The sequence below is a fragment of the Mucor velutinosus genome (genome assembly GCF_035048745.1).
Source record: "Mucor velutinosus strain NIH1002 chromosome Unknown tig00001540, whole genome shotgun sequence".
Lineage (NCBI taxonomy): Eukaryota > Fungi > Mucoromycota > Mucoromycetes > Mucorales > Mucoraceae > Mucor > Mucor velutinosus.
This window is the reverse complement of record NW_027041893.1, coordinates 264847-285129: the sequence shown is the minus strand read 5'-3', so window position 1 is coordinate 285129 and position 20283 is coordinate 264847. Positions and strand designations below refer to the sequence as shown.

At 42.1% G+C, this 20283-nt stretch overlaps 6 protein-coding genes across 6 annotated transcripts; 5 read left to right on the top strand and 1 right to left on the bottom strand.

Moving 5' to 3' along the window:
- Positions 1 to 1104: 1104 nt before the first annotated feature.
- ATC70_004203 (uncharacterized protein) lies at positions 1105 to 5661 on the top strand (the record flags this gene model as incomplete). The annotated part of the gene is made up of 1 exon (XM_064823512.1): positions 1105 to 5661. The coding sequence occupies one exon, from the start codon at positions 1105 to 1107 to the stop codon at positions 5659 to 5661; it is 4557 nt and encodes a 1518-aa protein (XP_064688337.1).
- An 816-nt stretch (positions 5662 to 6477) lies between these two features.
- ATC70_004202 (uncharacterized protein) lies at positions 6478 to 7662 on the top strand (the record flags this gene model as incomplete). The annotated part of the gene is made up of 2 exons (XM_064823511.1): positions 6478 to 7294; positions 7355 to 7662. 2 exons carry the CDS (start codon positions 6478 to 6480, stop codon positions 7660 to 7662), a joined length of 1125 nt encoding a protein of 374 aa, XP_064688336.1.
- Positions 7663 to 8543: 881 nt separating this feature from the next.
- On the top strand, positions 8544 to 9101 carry TCB2_1 (Tricalbin-2; the record flags this gene model as incomplete). Its single annotated transcript, XM_064823510.1, has 2 exons — positions 8544 to 8744; positions 8892 to 9101. 2 exons carry the CDS (start codon positions 8544 to 8546, stop codon positions 9099 to 9101), a joined length of 411 nt encoding a protein of 136 aa, XP_064688335.1.
- Positions 9102 to 9658: 557 nt separating this feature from the next.
- On the top strand, positions 9659 to 13026 carry ATC70_004200 (uncharacterized protein; the record flags this gene model as incomplete). The annotated part of the gene is made up of 10 exons (XM_064823509.1): positions 9659 to 9778; positions 9842 to 9938; positions 9998 to 10071; positions 10130 to 10286; positions 10345 to 10488; positions 10543 to 10667; positions 10731 to 11684; positions 11761 to 12084; positions 12153 to 12602; positions 12676 to 13026. The coding sequence occupies 10 exons, from the start codon at positions 9659 to 9661 to the stop codon at positions 13024 to 13026; spliced, it is 2796 nt and encodes a 931-aa protein (XP_064688334.1).
- Positions 13027 to 13262: 236 nt separating this feature from the next.
- On the bottom strand, positions 13263 to 14705 carry ATC70_004199 (uncharacterized protein; the record flags this gene model as incomplete). Its single annotated transcript, XM_064823508.1, has 1 exon — positions 13263 to 14705. One exon carries the CDS (start codon positions 14703 to 14705, stop codon positions 13263 to 13265), a length of 1443 nt encoding a protein of 480 aa, XP_064688333.1.
- Positions 14706 to 19036: 4331 nt separating this feature from the next.
- ATC70_004198 (uncharacterized protein) lies at positions 19037 to 19840 on the top strand (the record flags this gene model as incomplete). The annotated part of the gene is made up of 1 exon (XM_064823507.1): positions 19037 to 19840. One exon carries the CDS (start codon positions 19037 to 19039, stop codon positions 19838 to 19840), a length of 804 nt encoding a protein of 267 aa, XP_064688332.1.
- Positions 19841 to 20283: the final 443 nt, after the last annotated feature.

Below are 20283 nucleotides of genomic sequence, written 5' to 3'. Positions count from 1 at the left end.
CTTTCAGAGGAGACAAAGTAATAAGTTTGTACCAACATACCTGTAGCAACATTAGCCTTTTGTTTTGACACCATTAATGTGAACTGTAGGCGCCCAAAATAGCTGTATTCGCGCTTTTCTCGATTCAAGTGCACATTTGGCAACTGTGATAATGATTCAACAAAACCTACACATCTGCACCAGAGCATGAATCAATGTTGGTGAAGACAATTTGAGTGAGGCAGCCATCCTATTCATGTCCTGGCATTCTTAGTGACAAACACAGGATCATATTAGACTGTTTCTCAATGGTTCTAAAATCCAACTTGCGAGTGCCTTTTCTGTGTCCCGAATTGAATGTATTATGTGTTTAAATGTCTCTTTGTTTAAAGGTATCAAAAAATCACAGACAGAGAGTATATTACAGTTATTATAAATATGTAAACTATGAAATGAAAGATGAATGATGGGATGGACTAGATGACGAGATAGAGCTTATGCCCATATTGTAGGACATATGCAAGCCTATTTTTGGAATCGGAACTGGATTGTGATTGACCCAAATTGCAGAAAATCATGGATAGGTGTTTAAATTTATCAAGTTCCCCTGAAATGATCCTTAAAATAACCAATGTGTGATTATTATTTTCTCAGAATTCTGAGGCTACAGGTGGATTTTAGACTCATTACTTTGTTTATGATCCCAGGCAAGTAACATGATCTTACATAATGCTTAGGTACATATACTGTTTCTTGCTTGATAAGATCTAATATATATACTGTAAAACATTCAAAAAAAGTAGACAAGCCAATCATATCCTTTTAAAATTTAATAGTATTAAAAGCCAGAACAAACGAGGGCATAACCACCGGCGAAGCCGGCAATGGGGAGGGGGTTTGGGGGAGGGGGCTTAGCCCCTCCACCAAGAATATAAGGCACCAAAAAAAAAATTTGATACATTGCTTTTTGTTATTATACGTACGTAATAATATGCCTCCTACTATTCAAACAAGACACTGCACGACCTGTAGAGCTGCTCTTCCAGTAGACTATGCTTATCGGAAATGTGATTCATGTCGAGTAAGTAAAATGGCTTTTAACGCCTAATAAAACCCTGAGACGCAATGGTTTATTTTGTTTGTACTCAAATTCAGGAACGAGCGCGAAATTACGCCAGGCAAAGAAGATTGGCGAATCGAAGAACACCAAGAGCACCTGCAGCGTTTGTATCAGAACTTGGAAGAGTACAACGTTCAGATTTGGGCAGAATGGACAACCAATGTGATGGATGTGGAGCTTTGCATTGGGCCGCAGAGAGGGCTGTTCAACAGCGAGTAAACGACAACTGCTTTCATGCTTGCTGCAAAAAAGGTAGAGCTGTCTTGCCCCTTTTGCAAGAGCCTCCCGAGCCTTTAAATAGCTTGATCAACGGAAGCCATCCTCGATCCTCTCATTTTTTGCAGCACATGCGACAATACAACACTTTGTTCGCATTTACATCATTTGGCACCGATGCTACGCCTGAGCAGCTCCAAAGGGATAGAGAGAATGAGATGAGAGGCGGCATCACGCCGGTTCGTGTTCATGGGGAACTCTATCACTTGCAAGCACCACTAAATTTGAGCAATGTGCCAAAGTATAGCCAGCTGTACGTTTACGACCCAGAGTATGCCGCTGCGATTCGCTGTGCAGACCCCAGAAATCAAGGATTGGACGACACGATCATTGAGCAACTGAGTGAAATGATTGCTGATCCTGTAGTTTGTGGCAATCCATTTGTAAGCATCTACAAACATGCTCACGAAATCCTGAAAGAAGAAGAGGAGAGGCAAGCTCAAGATGGTGTTAGCGAGAATGCTCACATCAGGCTCAGTCCTCAGATGCAAATGGAATTGGTTGTTGGCCAGGACAGACGCACTCAAAATCTGCCAACTGTCAACGAGATTGCTGCCATCATTCCAAACGAGTGTTCTGACAGGAGTTTCAGAGATATTTTGATCACATATCGTAGCAATTCCTCGGCCAGGGCTCAAGGCCAGTTTAAGCGTATCAATGAGACGCATGCTGCATATATGCCTCTTCATTATGCTTTGCTTTTTCCTAGAGGTGAATATGGGTGGAATTGGGGCCAAAGACTGCAATCGTCAGCGCAAACTGCTGATGCCATGATTATTGAGAGCGAAGAAGATGAGACACCAGCAGAGCAACAACAACAACAACAAGTGTCAGATAGCCGACTTACCCAGGGCGTGTTCTACAGATTTCGATTGCATGTTAGAAACAACGAGTCAAAGATCATTTTTTTGTCAAGACGTCTATTTCAACAATATGTGATTGATGCCTGGGCAATCTGTGAGCAAACAAAACTGAACTGGATCAAAGTCAATCAGACGAATCTTCGCGCTGATGTGTATAAAGGACTTGCTGATGCTACCTCTGCTGCTGACTCAGACCTCGAACAGGTGGGAAAGACGTTCATCTTGCCCAGTAGCTTCACTGGTGGACCGCGATTCATGATGCAGCTATATCAAAATGCAATGGCTATCTCTAGATTCTTTGGTAAGCCAACGTTATTCATCACATTTACTGCCAACCCAAACTGGAGGGAGATCCAAGATGAATTGTTGCCAGGCCAAACAGCCGCTGATCGCCCCGACTTGGTTGCTCGAGTATTCAACCTTAAGCACCGAGAGCTGCTTAAAGACTTGAAAGACAGAAAGGTCTTTGGCTGTTATAAAGGCATTGTAAGGACTATTGAGTATCAAAAGCGTGGTCTCCCTCACGGTCATATGCTATTGTTTTTGGATGCAGAAACAGATAGATTTGATACGCCAGAGAGGATTGATCAGATCATTTGCGCTGAGATCCCAAATGTTGAAGAAGAACCTGAATTGCATGCAATCATCACTCGCAATATGATGCATGGCCCATGTGGCGAGCTAAACTCAAAGTCTCCGTGTATGGTACAAGATGCTTTTGGCAATGATGTATGCTCAAAGAAATTTCCCAAAAACTACCAGCCAGTAACGGTGACCAGTGCTGATGGTTATCCTACTTATAGAAGAAGAAGAGATGGTCGTTCTCATCAGGTGCGCGTCAAGGACAAGTTGGGTGTCTACCGCGATTTCCACATGACGAATGAGTGGGTGGTGCCATACAACCCTTATTTGTCAAAAAAATACAATGCCCATGTAAATGTCGAAGTATGTGGTAGCGTCCAGGCAATCAAGTACATCAACAAGTATATTTACAAAGGCTCTGATCAGACAACGCTCAAAACTACAGCCACCACCACAGCCACTGAAACAGCAAATGCCACTACCACAGCAACAACTCAGAATAACGAAGTAGCCAAGTATCTAAATGGCCGTTATATTAGTCCTGTTGAAGCTGCATGGAGGTTGTTTGAATTCCCAATGCATGAGGAAAGCCCATCTGTTACTCCACTTGCTGTGCATCTTGAAAACGAGCAACCTGTTTATTTTGATCCCCAATGGCCACAGGAGAAAATTGACAAAGTATTGAGAGAGAGTCGCTCTACTTTGATGGCTTACTTTCATTACAACCATGCAAATCACGGCAAACCCGGTTTTCGACCGTTGCTTTATCAAGAGTTCCCTGAACATATGACTTGGCAGCAGAATGCAAAAAAGTGGAAGCCTAGGTCTTCGAGTAGAATGTCAATTGGGCGCATGTATTACTGCAATCCTGCTGCCGGCGAGAGGTATTATCTGCGTCTGCTGCTCACAGTTGTCAGAGGAGCCATGTCGTTTTCTCATCTGAGAACTGTCAATAATCACGAGTACGCCACCTTTCGCGAGGCCTGTATGATGCTGCATTTGATCGAAGATGATGGAGAATGGACCAGAGCCTTTGAAGAAGCTGCTACCTTTGCCTCTGGCTACGCAATGCGTTCAATGTTTGTCTCTGCGCTCATGTTCAACTCATTGGTATCGCCTGTTCAGATTTGGGATCAATTCTGTGAAAGTTTCTGTGATGATCTTGAGCATGCAATCGTGCAAAAAGGGTATTCGCTGCTGCTCAGCGTGCAACCTGACGCTGAATTTTACCATGGAACGCGAAGTCTTGATTACGGCTTATATCTGTTGCAAACATCTCTTGGTGCACAAGACAGATCTCTAGGTCAGTTCAATTTGCCTTTGCCTCTCTTCAACTGGAATGGCTTGATAAGCAGAATGACTGGCATACAGCGCAATTCATTGATACTCAATGAAATGTCATATCTCCAAGATCAAGAAGCCTTTTCGTACCAGCAAAAGTACGCTCAAATGAACGCTACCCAGAAGCACGTATTTGATACCATCACCTCCTCCATCAACAGCAACACCAATAGCTCACATTTCTTTTTGCAAGGTCCAGCTGGCACTGGCAAAACCTTCATTTACAATACTCTTTGTCACTTTTATAGAAGCCAAGGAAAAATTGTTCTCTGTGTTGCCTCCTCTGGCATTGCTGCTTTGCTACTTCCTGGTGGGCGTACGTCGCACTCTCGCTTTGCCATTCCACTCAACATCCACGAGCAGTCTGTGTGTGCAATCAAGAAAAACGATGATCTTGCTGATCTCATTCGAGAGACATCATTGATAATTTGGGATGAAGTGCCAATGCAGCATCGATATTGCTTTGAAGCTTTTGATCGAACACTTCGTGATATTTGTAGTCGTGGTGATGAAGTTACCTTTGGTGGTATTCCTGTTGTTCTTGGCGGTGATTTTGCTCAAATTCCACCTGTTGTTAGGCAAGGTGGCCGTCCTGAAATCGTCAATGCCTCACTGAAATCGTCAAGATTATGGCCCAAATTACAAAAGCTGAGCCTGACTGAGAATATGAGACTTGCCAACTCCAATGACACAGATAGGCAATTTGCAGATTGGATAGGAAAAATGTCGTATGAACCATCCATGATTGGCAGCATTGCTTTGCCCTCTTTTTTGAGGCAGATGACTGATCTTGATCAGTTCATTGAAGATATCTATCCTCAGCATGTTCTGCAGTGTCCTCTGCAAAATAGTGATTTCTTCAAGGAAAGAGCTATTCTCTGTTCAAAGAACGTCAACGTTGATGCTATTAACAGCAAGGTGATGGAGAACGTGATTGGGGAAAAGGTCACTCTGTACTCTGCTGACACAGCTCAGTCTGATCTGACCAACACGGAGACCCAAGCCTATCCCTCAGAGTATTTGCAAACCCTTTCGCCTTCAGGGCTGCCGCCAGCAGTTTTGGAGTTGAAAGTAGGTCTTCCTGTAATGCTCTTGAGAAACCTCAACCCTGAAAGAGGTTTGTGCAATGGTACAAGGCTGATCATTCAGCAAATTGGACAGTATGTCCTCAAGGTGAAAATCCTCGGAGGGTCAGGTGCAGTAGAGTTGATTCCTCGCTTTACATTATCAACATTGCCTGGTACATTACCATTTATTTTGACTAGGAAACAGTTCCCTGTAAAAGTGTCTTTTGCGATGACAATCAACAAGTCTCAGGGGCAATCCCTTAGAAAAGTCGCTGTAGACCTCAGGAGTCCTGTTTTCACACATGGCCAACTCTATGTTGCCATCTCGAGAGCAACATCTGCAAATGGTATGACAATTCTACTGCCAGAAAATGCGACTCGGACAGAGAATGTTGTCTACCCAGAAGTATTATATAATATAAATGCTGTATAAAAAAAGTTGGTCTGTAACTCCCAACTCCTGTCGTCTCAATCAAGTTTCAAGTCTATTTTTTGTTTTAAAATCTTCGAATCGAATATAATCATTGTTTAAAACCTACTTGATATACCAAATTTTTATTATCTCTGATTTGAAATGTCTTCGGCCAGAGCCCGCAGGGCGACGCCGTCATCGAGCGTAGCGAGATAGATCGGCTAGTACACTTTAATACAAAAAAAAAAAAAAAAAAGTTTCTTGCTTGATTTGTGCTGGCAAAAGAATTGTTATGCATGATATGCTCCGCACTAATTTTAGCCCATCTCTTTTTTTTCTAGGATAATGAATACAGCCATTCATTTAGCTGTGAAGCCTTTAATTGCTTCTGTGTACCTCCCTAAATCCACCAAACTGTGCGCCGCATCAGCACCATATATTCAAGATTGCAATATATATAAGAGTTGGAGCAATGGCTACCTGATGTATACTAAAGAAAAGCTGGACTACAATTACGTTAATTAGCCTTTTAGTGAGACAATAATAAAGATGGTGCTACAATCATTGATAACATGGAAAATAAGGATCAGGAAGTGCTGCACATCTGACTTTAGTAATCGCTTGCCATAAGGCTTTGCAATTTGCATCTTCTTCCTTAAATCTATCTTTTTCATTTCCTGTAAATATACCAACATCTGTAGACAACATTAAACGGATCCAGCTTGAGCCCGTACGCATACATTTACATCAAAAGTTTTCTTGCATACAGGACAGCATACATTGTTCACACAACATCTATACAAATACTTACAGCATAAAGATAACAAATTAGCAATAATGATGAATGTCAGCAATAGTATCGCATATCTCAAGAGAAACAACAATAGACGTTGCATGCACCTATGCTTGATCATGATGTTTATAGCGACTACCTTGATTTACTTGATCCAATCTCAGTCTACATTGGTGAGAGACATTGGCTATTACACTCGACCGCTCTGGGACAAGAACCCCAATACATTCAAAACTATTCCACACTACTATGCCGAGAATGTGCCTATGGAGACGCTGTGCCAGCTCCATGGCTGGCAATTGAAACCAAAAGAAAAGCTCGCCAAAAATAAAGTGTATGATGCCATTATCTTTAGCGTGGAACTGGACTTGCTCGAGATACGCATCAAGGAACTATGGAATGTTGTCGACACATTTGTGATTCTAGAGTCAAATGCAACATTTACTGGAGTCACCAAAAATTTGACATTCAACGAACACAAGAAACGCTTCCAGTTTGCAGCCTCAAAAATACATCATGTTATTATCGATCAGTACGCATTGCCAGCTGGAGAGGGGCCATTTTACAACGAGGGTAAGATGCGTGAGTCTATGGATCAAGCGCTGGTGGATGCAGGTGCCAAAACCAATGATTTGATCATCATGTCAGATGTGGATGAGCTACCAAGGGCTCAGACTATAGAAATCATCTCCAGCTGCGAAGGAGTTCCTGAAAAGTTACATTTACAACTGCGGAATTACATGTATTCATTCGAGTTTTTCGTGGACAGCAGTTCCTGGAGGGCTCATGTTGTAAAATACACTGCAGGACACACATTTTACACACACGGACAGATTACCGAGGATTTGCTATCTGATGCAGGTAATCAGAGAACGGAGACAAACAAATGCCTGCCATCATGCTTATTAATCCTTTTTCTAGGATGGCATTGCTCATTCTGCTTCCGGACCATACAAGAATTCCAATTCAAAATGAAGAGCTACTCTCATTCAGATCGAGTGAGTAATGGCGGTTTACTATCAACGGACAGAATACAAAAGACCATATGTGATGGCACTGACATTTTTGACATGCCGCCTGAATCCTACAGCTATAAGGACATGGTAACCAAGTTTCGCATTGATAGCTCCCAGTCAGGCGTGGGATTGCCATCTTCACTACTAAAGGATTCACAGCGCTTCAAATTTTTGCTGCCTGGAGGATGTATAAGAGGGGCGAGCGACACCTGATCATTTTGATTAAGAGAGAATGCATAGTTGATCATGGGCCAAGCTCATATTCTGGTGCCAATAGCTTCATCGTCTCATATCCATTTTAATAAACCCCTTTCATATTCGTTATTGGTCTGGCCTATTACTCTGATCTATTTTTGTTTAGGATATGGATTGAATCTGCAGTGATGTGTTGTGTTCTTTATAACGCAACCAAGGATAGCTAAGCGGTAAGCGTCATGGCAGTAACATTAAAGTTGGCTGAGAGATCAGTGGTACTATATGTATGGCTAAGGGATATTCGAGTTGTATTGAGTTATAAAGGGAGGAAATCTAAACGTTTCGTTCCTGATTCTTTCGAATGTTCTGATCTCTAGAAGCTCTTGCTCATCAAACTTCCCTTTATTGATTCAAAATGCTTATATCTATTTATTGTTCCTTTTCGCAGATCCAAACAAGAGCTATCAAAGGTTTGTTATTAGGAGTGAGATATTGCAGTGCAATTGGAACAAGGTGAAGGATGATTGATACCTGAGAACGTTTCAGTCAAGAGCAAATCACTGGCTGAATGGTCACAAGAATTACTGGCAACGATTTTGGGTTGATGGGTGTACCTCTGCGCATGGTTTGAGAGGGTCAGTGGTATCATTGGCTAAAGTGATCTACCCCTGATCGATCGACACCCGTCTCATGCTCTGATGTGTTTGGGCAAGTTCGGGGAAGTAGGGCATGAATTGTAAGTATATCTCTTCCTCGTAGATGTTGTTTACCATGGCTGGAGAGAGACGCATTATACTGTGCACAGTGTATCAGTGATCCAATGCCTGAATGCTCCCTGCAACATCCATCGAATTGCTTGATAATGGATCCAGCTAAAGACAAACCCTGAAGATTCCATCATGGCCACTACAAAGCAGCAAGACGCTCAAGCATCTACACCTCGCATAGGACGCTCATATGACCAATTGACTGAAGACACATTCCGTGAAAGCAGCCTCTCCATCTATCGCAAACCGTTGGAGAATTTTTGTTTAGACGGTAGTGGCTCCATCACCGAATACAAGGCAATCCTGAGCATGAAGAGTTTCCCTAACGGTGTCGTAAAAGATTGTTAGATTCTGGTTGAAACAGAGATGCGTAAACATGATCATTAACTCCCGACAAGTCCAGTATGGTTATGCACAAAACTTCCTTCTTGGAAGAACAGAAAGAAAAACCAATCTGGTGTTGTTTTGCTTGTTGGTTAGTTTGCTGCGGTTATCACGAAAGAGCAGGAAAACGATAATGCCAATGTGCGTGAAGATGACGGTAATGCGGATGGAGAGGATGCCAGTGCGGGTGATGATGGTGATGATGGTGACAATGTGGGTGAAACACAGGAGGAAGACCAACTGGTGCAGGTCAAAATACAAAACTGTGTCGAAAATGTTGAAAGGTGTCATCAAAGAACATTTTGATTACCAATTGTTACTCCAGAGAATGCAAGGCCTGCAAGACTCTTGCAACAAAGCAATTTATGGGTCATCTCAGTGCAATGACATACTGGCGGACATGATTGTTACAAGCGGTTGCCACACTGGTGCTCGCCCATGATGCTCTGATCACGCCAGCAACGACTTGGAAGGCCGAGGAATTCGTCAAGATGAGCATTGCTTAATAGGATTCTCTAGCCTGGCATCTACTAATGGTTTTCCCTTGCCCCGTTTCCAACGAGTCAAAACAAACAAGGCTGCTATTCAATTATCAGTGATGAAACGGCCCTCATGCATTTTATTGCAGGCACAGATTGTCTCCTTTTTTTTTTTCTCGCCTGCCAGAACCATGGTGAGAAGGGGATTCCCACTCAAAGTGGCGGATGATAGTTGATACTACAATACAAACAAAATGTCACAACTTGAGTAACCTTGTTGGTTTAAAACCCTCAAATCTTCCCCTTTTTTGTGTGTATTTCTATTTTCCTTTTCTCTTTCCTCTCTTCTTTTCCTTTTCTTCCTGTTTTGATCTGTAGAAAATAATGTCTGGAAACAACATCAAAGTTGTTTGTCGTTTCCGTCCTCAAAATTCACTCGAAAACAGAGAGGGCGGTGTTCCTATTATCTCCATCGATGATGAAGGAACCAACGTTCAGCTCAAGGTGGGTTACTGATTATGAAATCAAATGAAATTCAGGCACCAACATGGCAGCAACATTTCATAGGGTGAAGCTACTAGCAATTTTGCATTTGACAAGGTGTTTGGTATGAACACGCCTCAGAAGGATGTGTTCGAGTACTCTATCAAGAGCATCGTTGATGGTAAAATGAAAAAAAAAAATCTCGTTGTGTGACATTATTGTTGAACCATTGCAAAATAGATGTTACTGCAGGCTACAATGGTACTGTATTCGCCTATGGTCAAACGGGTTCTGGTAAAACATTCACCATGATGGTAGGCAATCCCACGGTCTTGATGCCTATCTGATCTTTCGCTAACACTCCTCATGCAGGGTGCTGATATTGACGACGAGAACACAAAGGGTATCATTCCTCGCATCATTGAACAGATCTTTACAAGTATCAATGATGCGCCGAGTAATATTGAATTTACTGTCAAAGTGTCTTATATGGAAATTTACATGGAGAAAGTCAGAGATTTGTTTAACCGTAAATAGCTCGTTTGGCCTTGCAATGGCACTGAATACTTACATGTTCATCTGTATAGCATCATCCGATAATTTAGCCATCCACGAAGATAAAACGCGTGGTGTTTACGTCAAAGATTTGTATGAAATATACGTTGCCAATACGGATGAAGTGTATCAAGCAATGAAGAATGGAAGTAGTAATCGTGTGGTTGCTTACACAAGTATGTAGACGGAATGACAATGTAGGCATTGCGTTGTTTCTAACGCACATGTAGACATGAACGCTGAGAGTTCTCGATCTCACTCTATTGTGGTCATCACCATCACACAAAAGAACTTGGACACAGGTGCTGCAAAGAGCGGCAAGCTCTACTTGGTCGATTTGGCTGGTTCAGAAAAAGTAAGTTACTAACGTACGCATCTTACAAGTGAGCAAATGTTAAGCTCACCATGGCACATGTAGGTTGGTAAAACTGGAGCTTCTGGTCAGACATTGGAGGAAGCCAAAAAGATCAACAAATCACTCACTGCGCTTGGCATGGTCATCAACTCTCTCACCGATGGAAAATCAAGCCACATTCCCTACCGTGATTCAAAGCTAACTCGTATCTTGCAAGAATCGCTCGGTGGTAACTCTCGCACTACGCTGATCATCAACTGTTCTCCCTCGTCATACAATGAAGCCGAAACCATCTCTACGCTGCGATTTGGTATGAGAGCTAAATCCATCAAGAATAAGGCGAAAGTTAATGCCGATCTGTCACCTGCCGAACTCAAAGCACTGCTCAAAAAGGTCAAATCAGAAACAATCACATTCCAGGCATACATTGCAGCACTTGAAGGCGAAGTTACAGTATGGCGTGGTGGCAACACCTTACCCGAGGACAAGTGGGTGTCTATGGACAAGATCAACAAGGGTGACTATTCTGCCCTGCCTCCTGCTTCTAACTTTAGAGCATCCTCCGTTGCAGAAGACGCTTCTCGTCCTACTACTCCATCTGTTGTTCTGGAAAAAGACGAGCGTGAAGAGCTGCTGAAGCGTGAAAATGAGCTAATGGATCAAATTGCTGAAAAGGAGACGGAGCTCGCTAACCGTGAAAAACTGCTGGAATCCTTGAAGGAAGAAATGGGATACTATAAAGAGCAAGAAGCTATTGTCACTAAAGAGAATCAACAAATGACATCGGAACTGAGCGAACTCAGACTGCAGCTTCAAAAGATCTCGTACGAGAGCAAGGAGAATGCCATCAACGTGGACTCGCTCAAGGAAGCAAATCAAGAGCTGATTGCCGAGCTGGAAGAGCTCAAGAAGAACCTTCAAGAGGTCCGTCTTGCCCACAAGGACAGCAGTGATAACGAGAAGGAGAAGAAGAAGGCGCAAAAATTGGCCCAGATTATGTTCAAATTGGATCCATCTGTAGGTTTATTTGTTTATTTGTGTGCACATGTATGTAATGTATCATGTTGTATAACACTGTTTCTCGGTTGTTTAGAGTGAGATTAACGAAAAAGAACGTCAAATTCGTGATTCGCTGCACAAGATTGAGAATGAAGGCCATGGCGCTCTCAGCCTGGAAGAGCTGGTTGCTCTTCGTCGTGATCTGGCAGAGTCCAAAATCTTGTTGGATCAGCACAGCAAGACGATCACTGACATTTCGTACGAAAAGGAAGTGCTCGAGAAGAAGAAGCTGGAGCTGGATGCCAAGTTTGGTCATCTGGAGCAGGAATACGAGGAGCTTCTTGATAAGACAATTGCTGAGGAAGAAGTGGCTGCACAAAAGAATGCAGACATGGAAGAAACCATCTCTACATTGAAGGTATGTACAGCTGTATACATCATGTAATGTACGGTGCTTCCAACAGACGACCTCTCTTTACTTTATAGAGCAAATTAGAGGCACAATATGCAACCAAGAAGGAGATGCAACAGAAGGAAATTGAAGATCTCCAGCAAGAAATCGCTGAAAAGAATGAGAATCTACACAAACTCACTGGCTCTCTGTCGGCTCTCAAGGACGCCAACGATCAACTTCAGAGTGCCCTTTCAGATCAGCCTACTCAAGCCCAAAACGGCGACTTGTCAGAGCGTGAAAAGGAGCTGGAACGTATGCGCAAGAGCATGGCTAAGGAATTGGCCGACTTTGAGACCATGAAGAAGGTGCTGATGAGAGATCTCCAAACGCGTTGCGAAAAGGTCGTTGAACTCGAGATGTCTTTGGATGAGACCCGCGAGCAATACAACAATGTCTTGAGAGCAAGCAACAACAAGGCTCAGCAAAAGAAGATGGCATTCTTGGAGCGTAATTTGGAGCAACTCACCAATGTGCAAAAGCAGGTAAGAGACAACCACATGTCATCCGTATGCACTCTGGCCATTTGATAATTGACGCTCTCTGGTTTTATTATAGCTTGTTGAGCAAAATTCGTCATTGAAGAAGGAAGTTGCTCTTGCAGAGCGCAAGCTGATTGCTCGTAATGAGCGTATTCAAAGCCTGGAGACTCTCTTGCAAGACGCCCAAGAGAAACTGATCAATCAAAACCAGAAATTCGAAGCACAACTCCAAGCTGTCCGTGAGCGTCTTGAACAAGCTCGCTCTCAAAAATCTCAAAATTCCATGGCATTGAACTTTGGTCGTGTCGCTAAACCTCTTCGTGGTGGTGGAGCTGTTGTTGAGAATGGTGAAAACTCGCCTACTTCACCCACTGAGAAGCGTGATAAGCGTAACTCTTGGATTCCTGGCTTTATGGGATCCAGATAGATTATATAACTATTTTCCCCTTTTTGTATGTCCTTTACCCCTCCTATCGACCCTTTTTACCATACGTATACACAATGCTCATATACCAAACAAATATGCTCCTAGTTCGCCTCTCTTCAACCCAAGGGAGGGAAACAAGTGTCAACGCTACTGCCTTGAATTCCCAACTATTCTACATAAATTCAATTTTATATGTAATTTCTTGTTTTATTCAATATCAACTGCAAGGTATAATCTCACTTGCTATTATCCTCCAGGGATTCCTGTACAATGTCATGCAAACGATCAACCAATTCAGGCCATCCAGCCAGAGCCTCCATGACGCTGTTTAACCAAGCAATGTCATCAGGCTGCTGTCTGCGAGTAGTGCAAATGAGTCGAGCCAGATTGTTGCCATCCTCATCCTCTTCATCCATCTCGGAGCAGGTCTGAAAGCGAGGTTCATCCAATTCAGTCACTGGACTAGGTGGCATAGCATCTTCCAGGATAGAGTTGCGTCTTACGGTAGCTGTGAGGCGACGCGAGGATGGTGCGATGGACAGCAAGTGCTGTGCTTTGCGAAAGTAACTAGCATGAGTCTGCGGTAATCTTGTTTGGAAATCAGGGTCTTCTCGCAGCTTGATCAAATCCATATCACAGTAATTGCGCGAGCTACGACCCCTGCCTGTTGGGGTTGAAGAGCCTGCTCCAATGTCTTTGATTCTGTCATTTGTGTTTCTCAGATGGTTTGTATCTAGGCCCTCTTCTTGCTCGTCATCCTCGCTATCCAGCAAGTCCCCTAGATGATCGCTTTCTTGGCCTGATTCCTGAGCTTCGACTTCAATGTTGGCTTCGTCAACTTCGTCAATTTTGGATTCAACAAAGGTAGGATGAGGCTCAGATTGAATTGAATGATACGATGAGCGACGTCTTCTTCCGCCATTGAAACCACCAGCGGGCGCGTTTTGTTGTTGGTATTGATGATAGAACTGATCCTCAGTGGCAAACATCTCTTCAGTGACCTTTGGTGCATCTTCAAAAAAAATGCTATCTTGGTCATTGTAATCCGGAGCAGCCCCTAGACTCATGCTTGATAGTCTTCGGCTTCTACGGCGTCCGCCTCCGCCTCCGCCGTTATGGTTGCTGCCTATTGTGTTGATTGAACCAGTGCTTTGAGAGGAAGTCAGTTTGCGTGGTGGTACAAATGATGTCGGTAATGTACTGGTTGTGTAATCTAGTGTAGAGACTGATACTTCATCGTCTTCATAGCCAACGCTTTCCTTGAATTTGGTCAGAAACACAGGATTGTAAGCCAAGAATTGACTGATTTGATTCATCCACGGGCGGTCAGGCAGCTTATCACGAGGTTTATACACAACATCTTGAAAGCGCTGCCAGGCATCTTTACCTTGGGTTTCTGTAATATAGTGCTCAAGAGCTTCATAGAATTGAGCGTTGCAAACAGCCAAACCTCTCATTTCGCTGGGTCTGTCCAGGAGAGCAACAAGAATATCAGAACTGACGGGCTGACCATCAATGTCAATACTACCAGCGGATGAAATGCTGCAATTTCTCAAGTCAGATGCCAAATCTTGGCCCAAGTGTTGCTGTTGATCTTGTTGCTCTTCTTCTTCTTCATTGATGGTGTTGCTTGAATTCAAAAGATTGTGAGTGCTTACATCGATAAAAGCAGAAGACATGATGAAATGTAGATTCCTTTGTGAATAAAGAGTGGGAAGAAAATAGAGTAATATGAGAGAAAAAAGGAAAGGTGACTTTTTGGAATAAAATCACCCTAGTTGTGTTGATATTAAACCTGTTTCCAAAATGGAAAGAAAAACGAGAGCGTTGGGCGTCAAGGTTTGTTTATGCGAATAGCATGATTGGACATTTCATTTTGGATATTCTCACATGGTGCTTTTAAAGAGTGGGAAGGGGCATTGTGTTCTCAGCACGATAAGGCAGTGTCAAGATGGATAATGGCATTAGCCAATCCATGTGCAACTCGATTTTGTATATGCATTTGCAATCATTCTTTTGTGCTTCCCATGAAATTCAGTTTTACCCAGATTTTCAGTATTGAGTTTCGAATGGCGAAATGCTGAACGCTTATATTGCTGCTTCCATGATGTCTTGCATCCAAGTGTTCTGTTACACTGTTGGTTTTCAAGCTCATCTATAAATTCCAACGTACAAATAGCATGAAAAAAGTGCCGTCGTGATCAATTAGAGGTATACACAAGCATGCTCCCAAAATCCTGAGCAAAGAAGAGGATCTATATGTCTGAAACTATCAACGATGTTGCAGCCATCATTTTCAATGACTATTCTTGATACAAATTTTAGAAATGTCCTCATCACATACCAAAATGGCTTTTCAACCAATGGCAATAGCCTCTTTGAAACGAATCGATGAAACCCATACTGCCTACATGATATATTGAAATGCTGCAAATCATAATCAGGAAGTTGTGATTACATATATTTTGGTGATGAGCTAGGCTGACTGGTGTTGTCAGATATGAAATTTTCCAAAAAAAGCAAAGAAAGTATTCAGTTTGAGCGACTGTCCTTTTAAATTCATGATCTTCATTGATTTAGCACCCTAATAATCATCATCGTCATCATCAGAAACGCATTTGGGTCAGCCAGCAGCAGCGCCGCCGCCGCCGCCAAAATTGCTTCAAACTCAGCTTATTTTTCTCTGTTCAAGATTCGCCAGATTTTGTCTTTTTTCGACTTCTTTAATGTATTTTTCGAGACTCGACTATACAAGCTGTAATGAACAGCCCGTACTTCCTAATACATTCTTGGAGTGCTTTTTAAGGCGCTTCCAATGATGCCAAGTAAAATAGATGTTTTGACTGAACTTATTGAGCAATTTCAGAAAATATGAAATGAGGTTTTGGGCAAAAATGTATAGATTTTACATATGAAAGATTCCCAAACAAAGTTCCAGGGGGTAGCATTGGATTTAGAGAAACATTTTGAGTTAATATCATAACATAGTAAATGTTCAGTCCTTAGACACTTTACAACCCTAATATCGAACCTGAGTTTCAAGGCATCTGTCAGGCCTGGCTCATATGAGAATAATGATTTTACAATCAATCAACAAAAACCACTGTTAGTTCTACCCTCTTTCCTCTGCTCAATGCTGTCAATGTTTTATTTGAACGACGTCTCAGAGCCTCAGAGATTTCACTACTTACTGCAGACATCTTACGCAGCCCATGAATCGTCAATGTCCAGATTAACGTTATTAAATATAGAATGCAAGACGATGTCATTATGAACGATATAAAATGCAATAAAATATCATTATAAACGATAGCTTTATGGCCTGCCACCTACTTTTTCATACGCTTCAAGAGCATTTACTACTGTATTGCAGTATGAAAAGGGCATTGAGTTTGCCAGCTGGCCCCACAAGCCAAAATTAATTCAAATCCAGAATCATAGTTTGCTCCAGATTGGACAAATCATAATAATTTTGGACCCAATTAAGCTATTTTTGCAGATTCGACTAAGTAAAATATGATGATCACCCCATGCTTCCTTAGGCCGGGCGTTTTGCCGTAGCATTTTCGTCCCTCCTTCTTCCTCGCCTTCGCGTAGTCGGTTGCCACTCAACAGCATCCGCTTTTTTAAAAAACTACGCAAAAACCTACCCTCTTCCTCCTCCTCTCTTTCTCCTCTCCAACCTCCTCAATGGCGCTCATTCTGGACACTCGCAATTCCCCTTGCTGCTCGCACGGTCTGGTATCGGGCTATATATGAAAAAATCCCCACCAGAGCCCTCCTACATCTACGCGTTCCTGACAATCACCCTTCTCACCTCTGTACAATCTGCCCTGCCTCTCCCACGGAGGATATCACACATGCTCTGTTCTCCTGTCCTCCCAAGTTGCTGGTCTGGCGATACATGTATCACACCTATCTTTCTGCTTCTCCATCAATCTCTGATGTTGATCTGATTCATTTCTTACAACAAACTTTACTCTGTTCTTCCCCTCTTCTTGATCGTGATCCCTCTCTCTCGTTCAATGAACTCTCTATTCCTCAACTATTCGCAACTACTCTTTTGACAATTTGGCAAGCGCATTGGCGCTGGATCTTCGACCGAACCCCGTTCATCGCTGACACCGTTCAACTTCGCCTTGCTCGCTCTCTTGCTCGTTTGGATGCCGAGTTAAATCTTGATTCGTAAGTATTCAGTTTTACCTTTTCGTTCATTCTTCTGTCACCTTTTTTTTTTTTCCAACCCATTTTCCATCCGATCCTTTGTCTCTATATCCAGTCTTTTCTATCCCTCAGCACGACATTTAAAGGACTTTAAATAAAAACTGGAGCTCGTCTCCCCTACAAAAAAAAAAAAAAAAAAAAAAAAATGCTTCCTTAGGCTAAGGACTTTAAATAAAAACTGGAGCTCGTCTCCCCTACAAAAAAAAAAAAAAAAAAAAATGCTTCCTTAGGCTTTCCTGGAGTATTTTTCAAGGTGCATCCAATGGTACCAAGTAAAATAGATGATTTGAATAAACGTATCAAATGATTCATGAAAATATGAAAAGAGGTTTCTGGCCAAAATGTCGAAATTTTACATATCAAAGTCCCACAAAGATGATTTCAGAGGTTGCTTTGGATCGATAGAAACATTTTGATTCAAGATATACCATAGTAAAAGTCTTCATTTTCAAGGTCAAAAATGCGATCGTTTGATTTTCGATGAAAACCATGAGGGGTACATCATGCTTTTTGATCGATTTTTGGCAATGTTTTTCGGATCCCCAAAAAGTTGAGCAAACGTGCCAGGAAGTTGCTGCTACTCGAGTACAATCGTTTAACGCTATTCCGGTGGCTCAGAAAAGCCTACATGTCAAGATCTTAAGGCTTGAAAGCTGTTAGTTTTAGTTGTGTCCATACGTTTGCTTGTAGTTTTATATACAAAATTGCTGGCTAGATTTGCTCTGTACTTTAGTCTACATCTTTAAACCTCATTGAGAAAAGTGGTTTTACTACTGTGAGCGAGGGGAACCCTATTTAATTATTACTTGTGCATTAAACAGCAGATGAAGAAAGCGTCAATTTGCATGCTGGTCACTTGAAACCATTTGGAAGAGCATTGTCCCGCATACAATGCCCATATTGCTTGATATTCATCCATACAAACATATCCATTTCCACTGGCAAGCTGTATCTGTTCAAGTGGCGTCATTCCAATGATACCAGGGCATGCTGGGTGCTCTCATTATATGGTTCAATGTCTGGTTTATTGCACAAACTTTGCACAGATGATCTGAATTCTCAGCCAGTATGGCAGCTTTCAAGCCATTGACAAGAGATATATAGAACCATAAGGGAGGGCTATCAAGACATTTGAAAAGTGACAATAGATCAATCCCTGGCTTGATAACGGTTCTAGTGATTCATCTCAATTTTCCAACAAAACTTTTACTATGTCTTGCTTTGCGTGAATAGCATTTGTGTACATCAGTGCCTGTTAAAGCACTACGATATCAGCATTATCGTTAGCGATGTGCTGCTTATCCTAATTAAGAAAATGGAATATACTATGCTGTAAGTGAAGCGATCGAAGTGGACCATTATGATATAGGCTTCAATGCTGGCGTGTTCTAGTAACATAATCAAACTTTTCCCTGGATCTGTGCAATGTTACAATTATTTGAAATTCAAGCAAATGCGTAGTCATCTGTCACATTGCTCACATGGCGCTTTTCATTATTGATCCAGCAAGAAGACCAGATCAGATTAGATCAAATCGAAATGCTTTTGTATATATATAAAAAACAATGATAGCATTATTCTACGTGATAGCATCATGAATGAGGTAGCGACGCATTTCATCTTATAGGAGAGAATGTCTGCGCCCTTGTGAAGGCAGTTTCATTCTCACATTTTTCTCCTTCTGTCCATTCTCAGCGTTCTTACATTTCCTTATTTATCAATTGTATTACAAGGGAAAAGCATATAAAACAGCCCCTTTGATCCTATGGATCCCTCTTTCTTCACAATGGCAATTGTATATGAAGCTGTACCTAACAAGGCACCATTACTAGAGGCTCTGCCTGAAGAAATCATCACCCTTATCCTCTCACAATCCTCAATTGATATCAAGGCATTAAGGACATGTATGTCGGTATCCTCAAAATTGCGTCGAATCAGTCTCTATATCCTAGAATATTATCGATTACCAGCCACCCAATTGTCCCTGACGATAGATCAAGAAGGCAAGAGCAAAATGACCACTCGATTTGGATTTAGCCATTTCTGCCCAGTGTCTTTGACCACATTATACACATCCTATCAACCCATGGCAAGACGCTATTATACAGACAAAGCCTATCCAGTCGTCCGCTCAATGGCAATAGACTATGCTAGCTGTGATATTCAATCTTCCTCAGTATCAATCGCGTCATCCACATCAGGTACTTTGGTTGGCAGCTGCTCGTCCTCCTCATCGTCATCATCAATATCCGTTGCTAAGCAACCATGCTACACAAACACGCCTTCTGATTTAGCTTCTGTGTATTACCATGGTAACGCAAAAAAGCTTTCTGCACAGAAAGAAGGCCTTCATATTCTTCAAGTATCACCACATTTAGCCAACCAGAGATTGTCATGGAAATTGGCTTACAGAATCACGGATAAGCGTAAACCTGAATACTATATGTCGCTGATCAGCATCTCTATTGGATTCAAGCATCTGATGAAATTGGACGCTCTAAATCAGGGTGTGGACGTCAATGCGACGACGAGAAAATTACCTTTAAAAAGCATGAATAAAATGAAAAATTGGGTCAATCGACTCGTTTGACATTTGTATTGCCTACAGATTTTCCAAGATACATGCTCGTCCTTTTGATCCAATGCTCTTCATGACAGCAACAATGAGACAAAAGCTACAATGCTATCAATGCTATCGGAAGCATGCATGCTTAATGCACAAGCAGTGCTGTAGCCATTGTCGTAAAATCTTCTTGACTTGGACAACCATTGATATATGCTTGCAGCCTTGGTGAAATTTCTAAGCAGGCGGTATTGTCGCAACGCTGGTGAGGGGAATGAGAGGCATACACTCCCCAGTAGTCTTCAACTGCACCGCAGTTGCCTAAAGAAGCGCCAAGGAGAGCGTCATTGTTACCACAAACGCAACCAGTAACCAAAACTCAAAGTTTTTGAAGTTGGACTTGGCCTTGTCGAAATTAATAATACTCAATTTTGGAACACCATCGGCTTAGCTCTTCAACGAAAAAATGC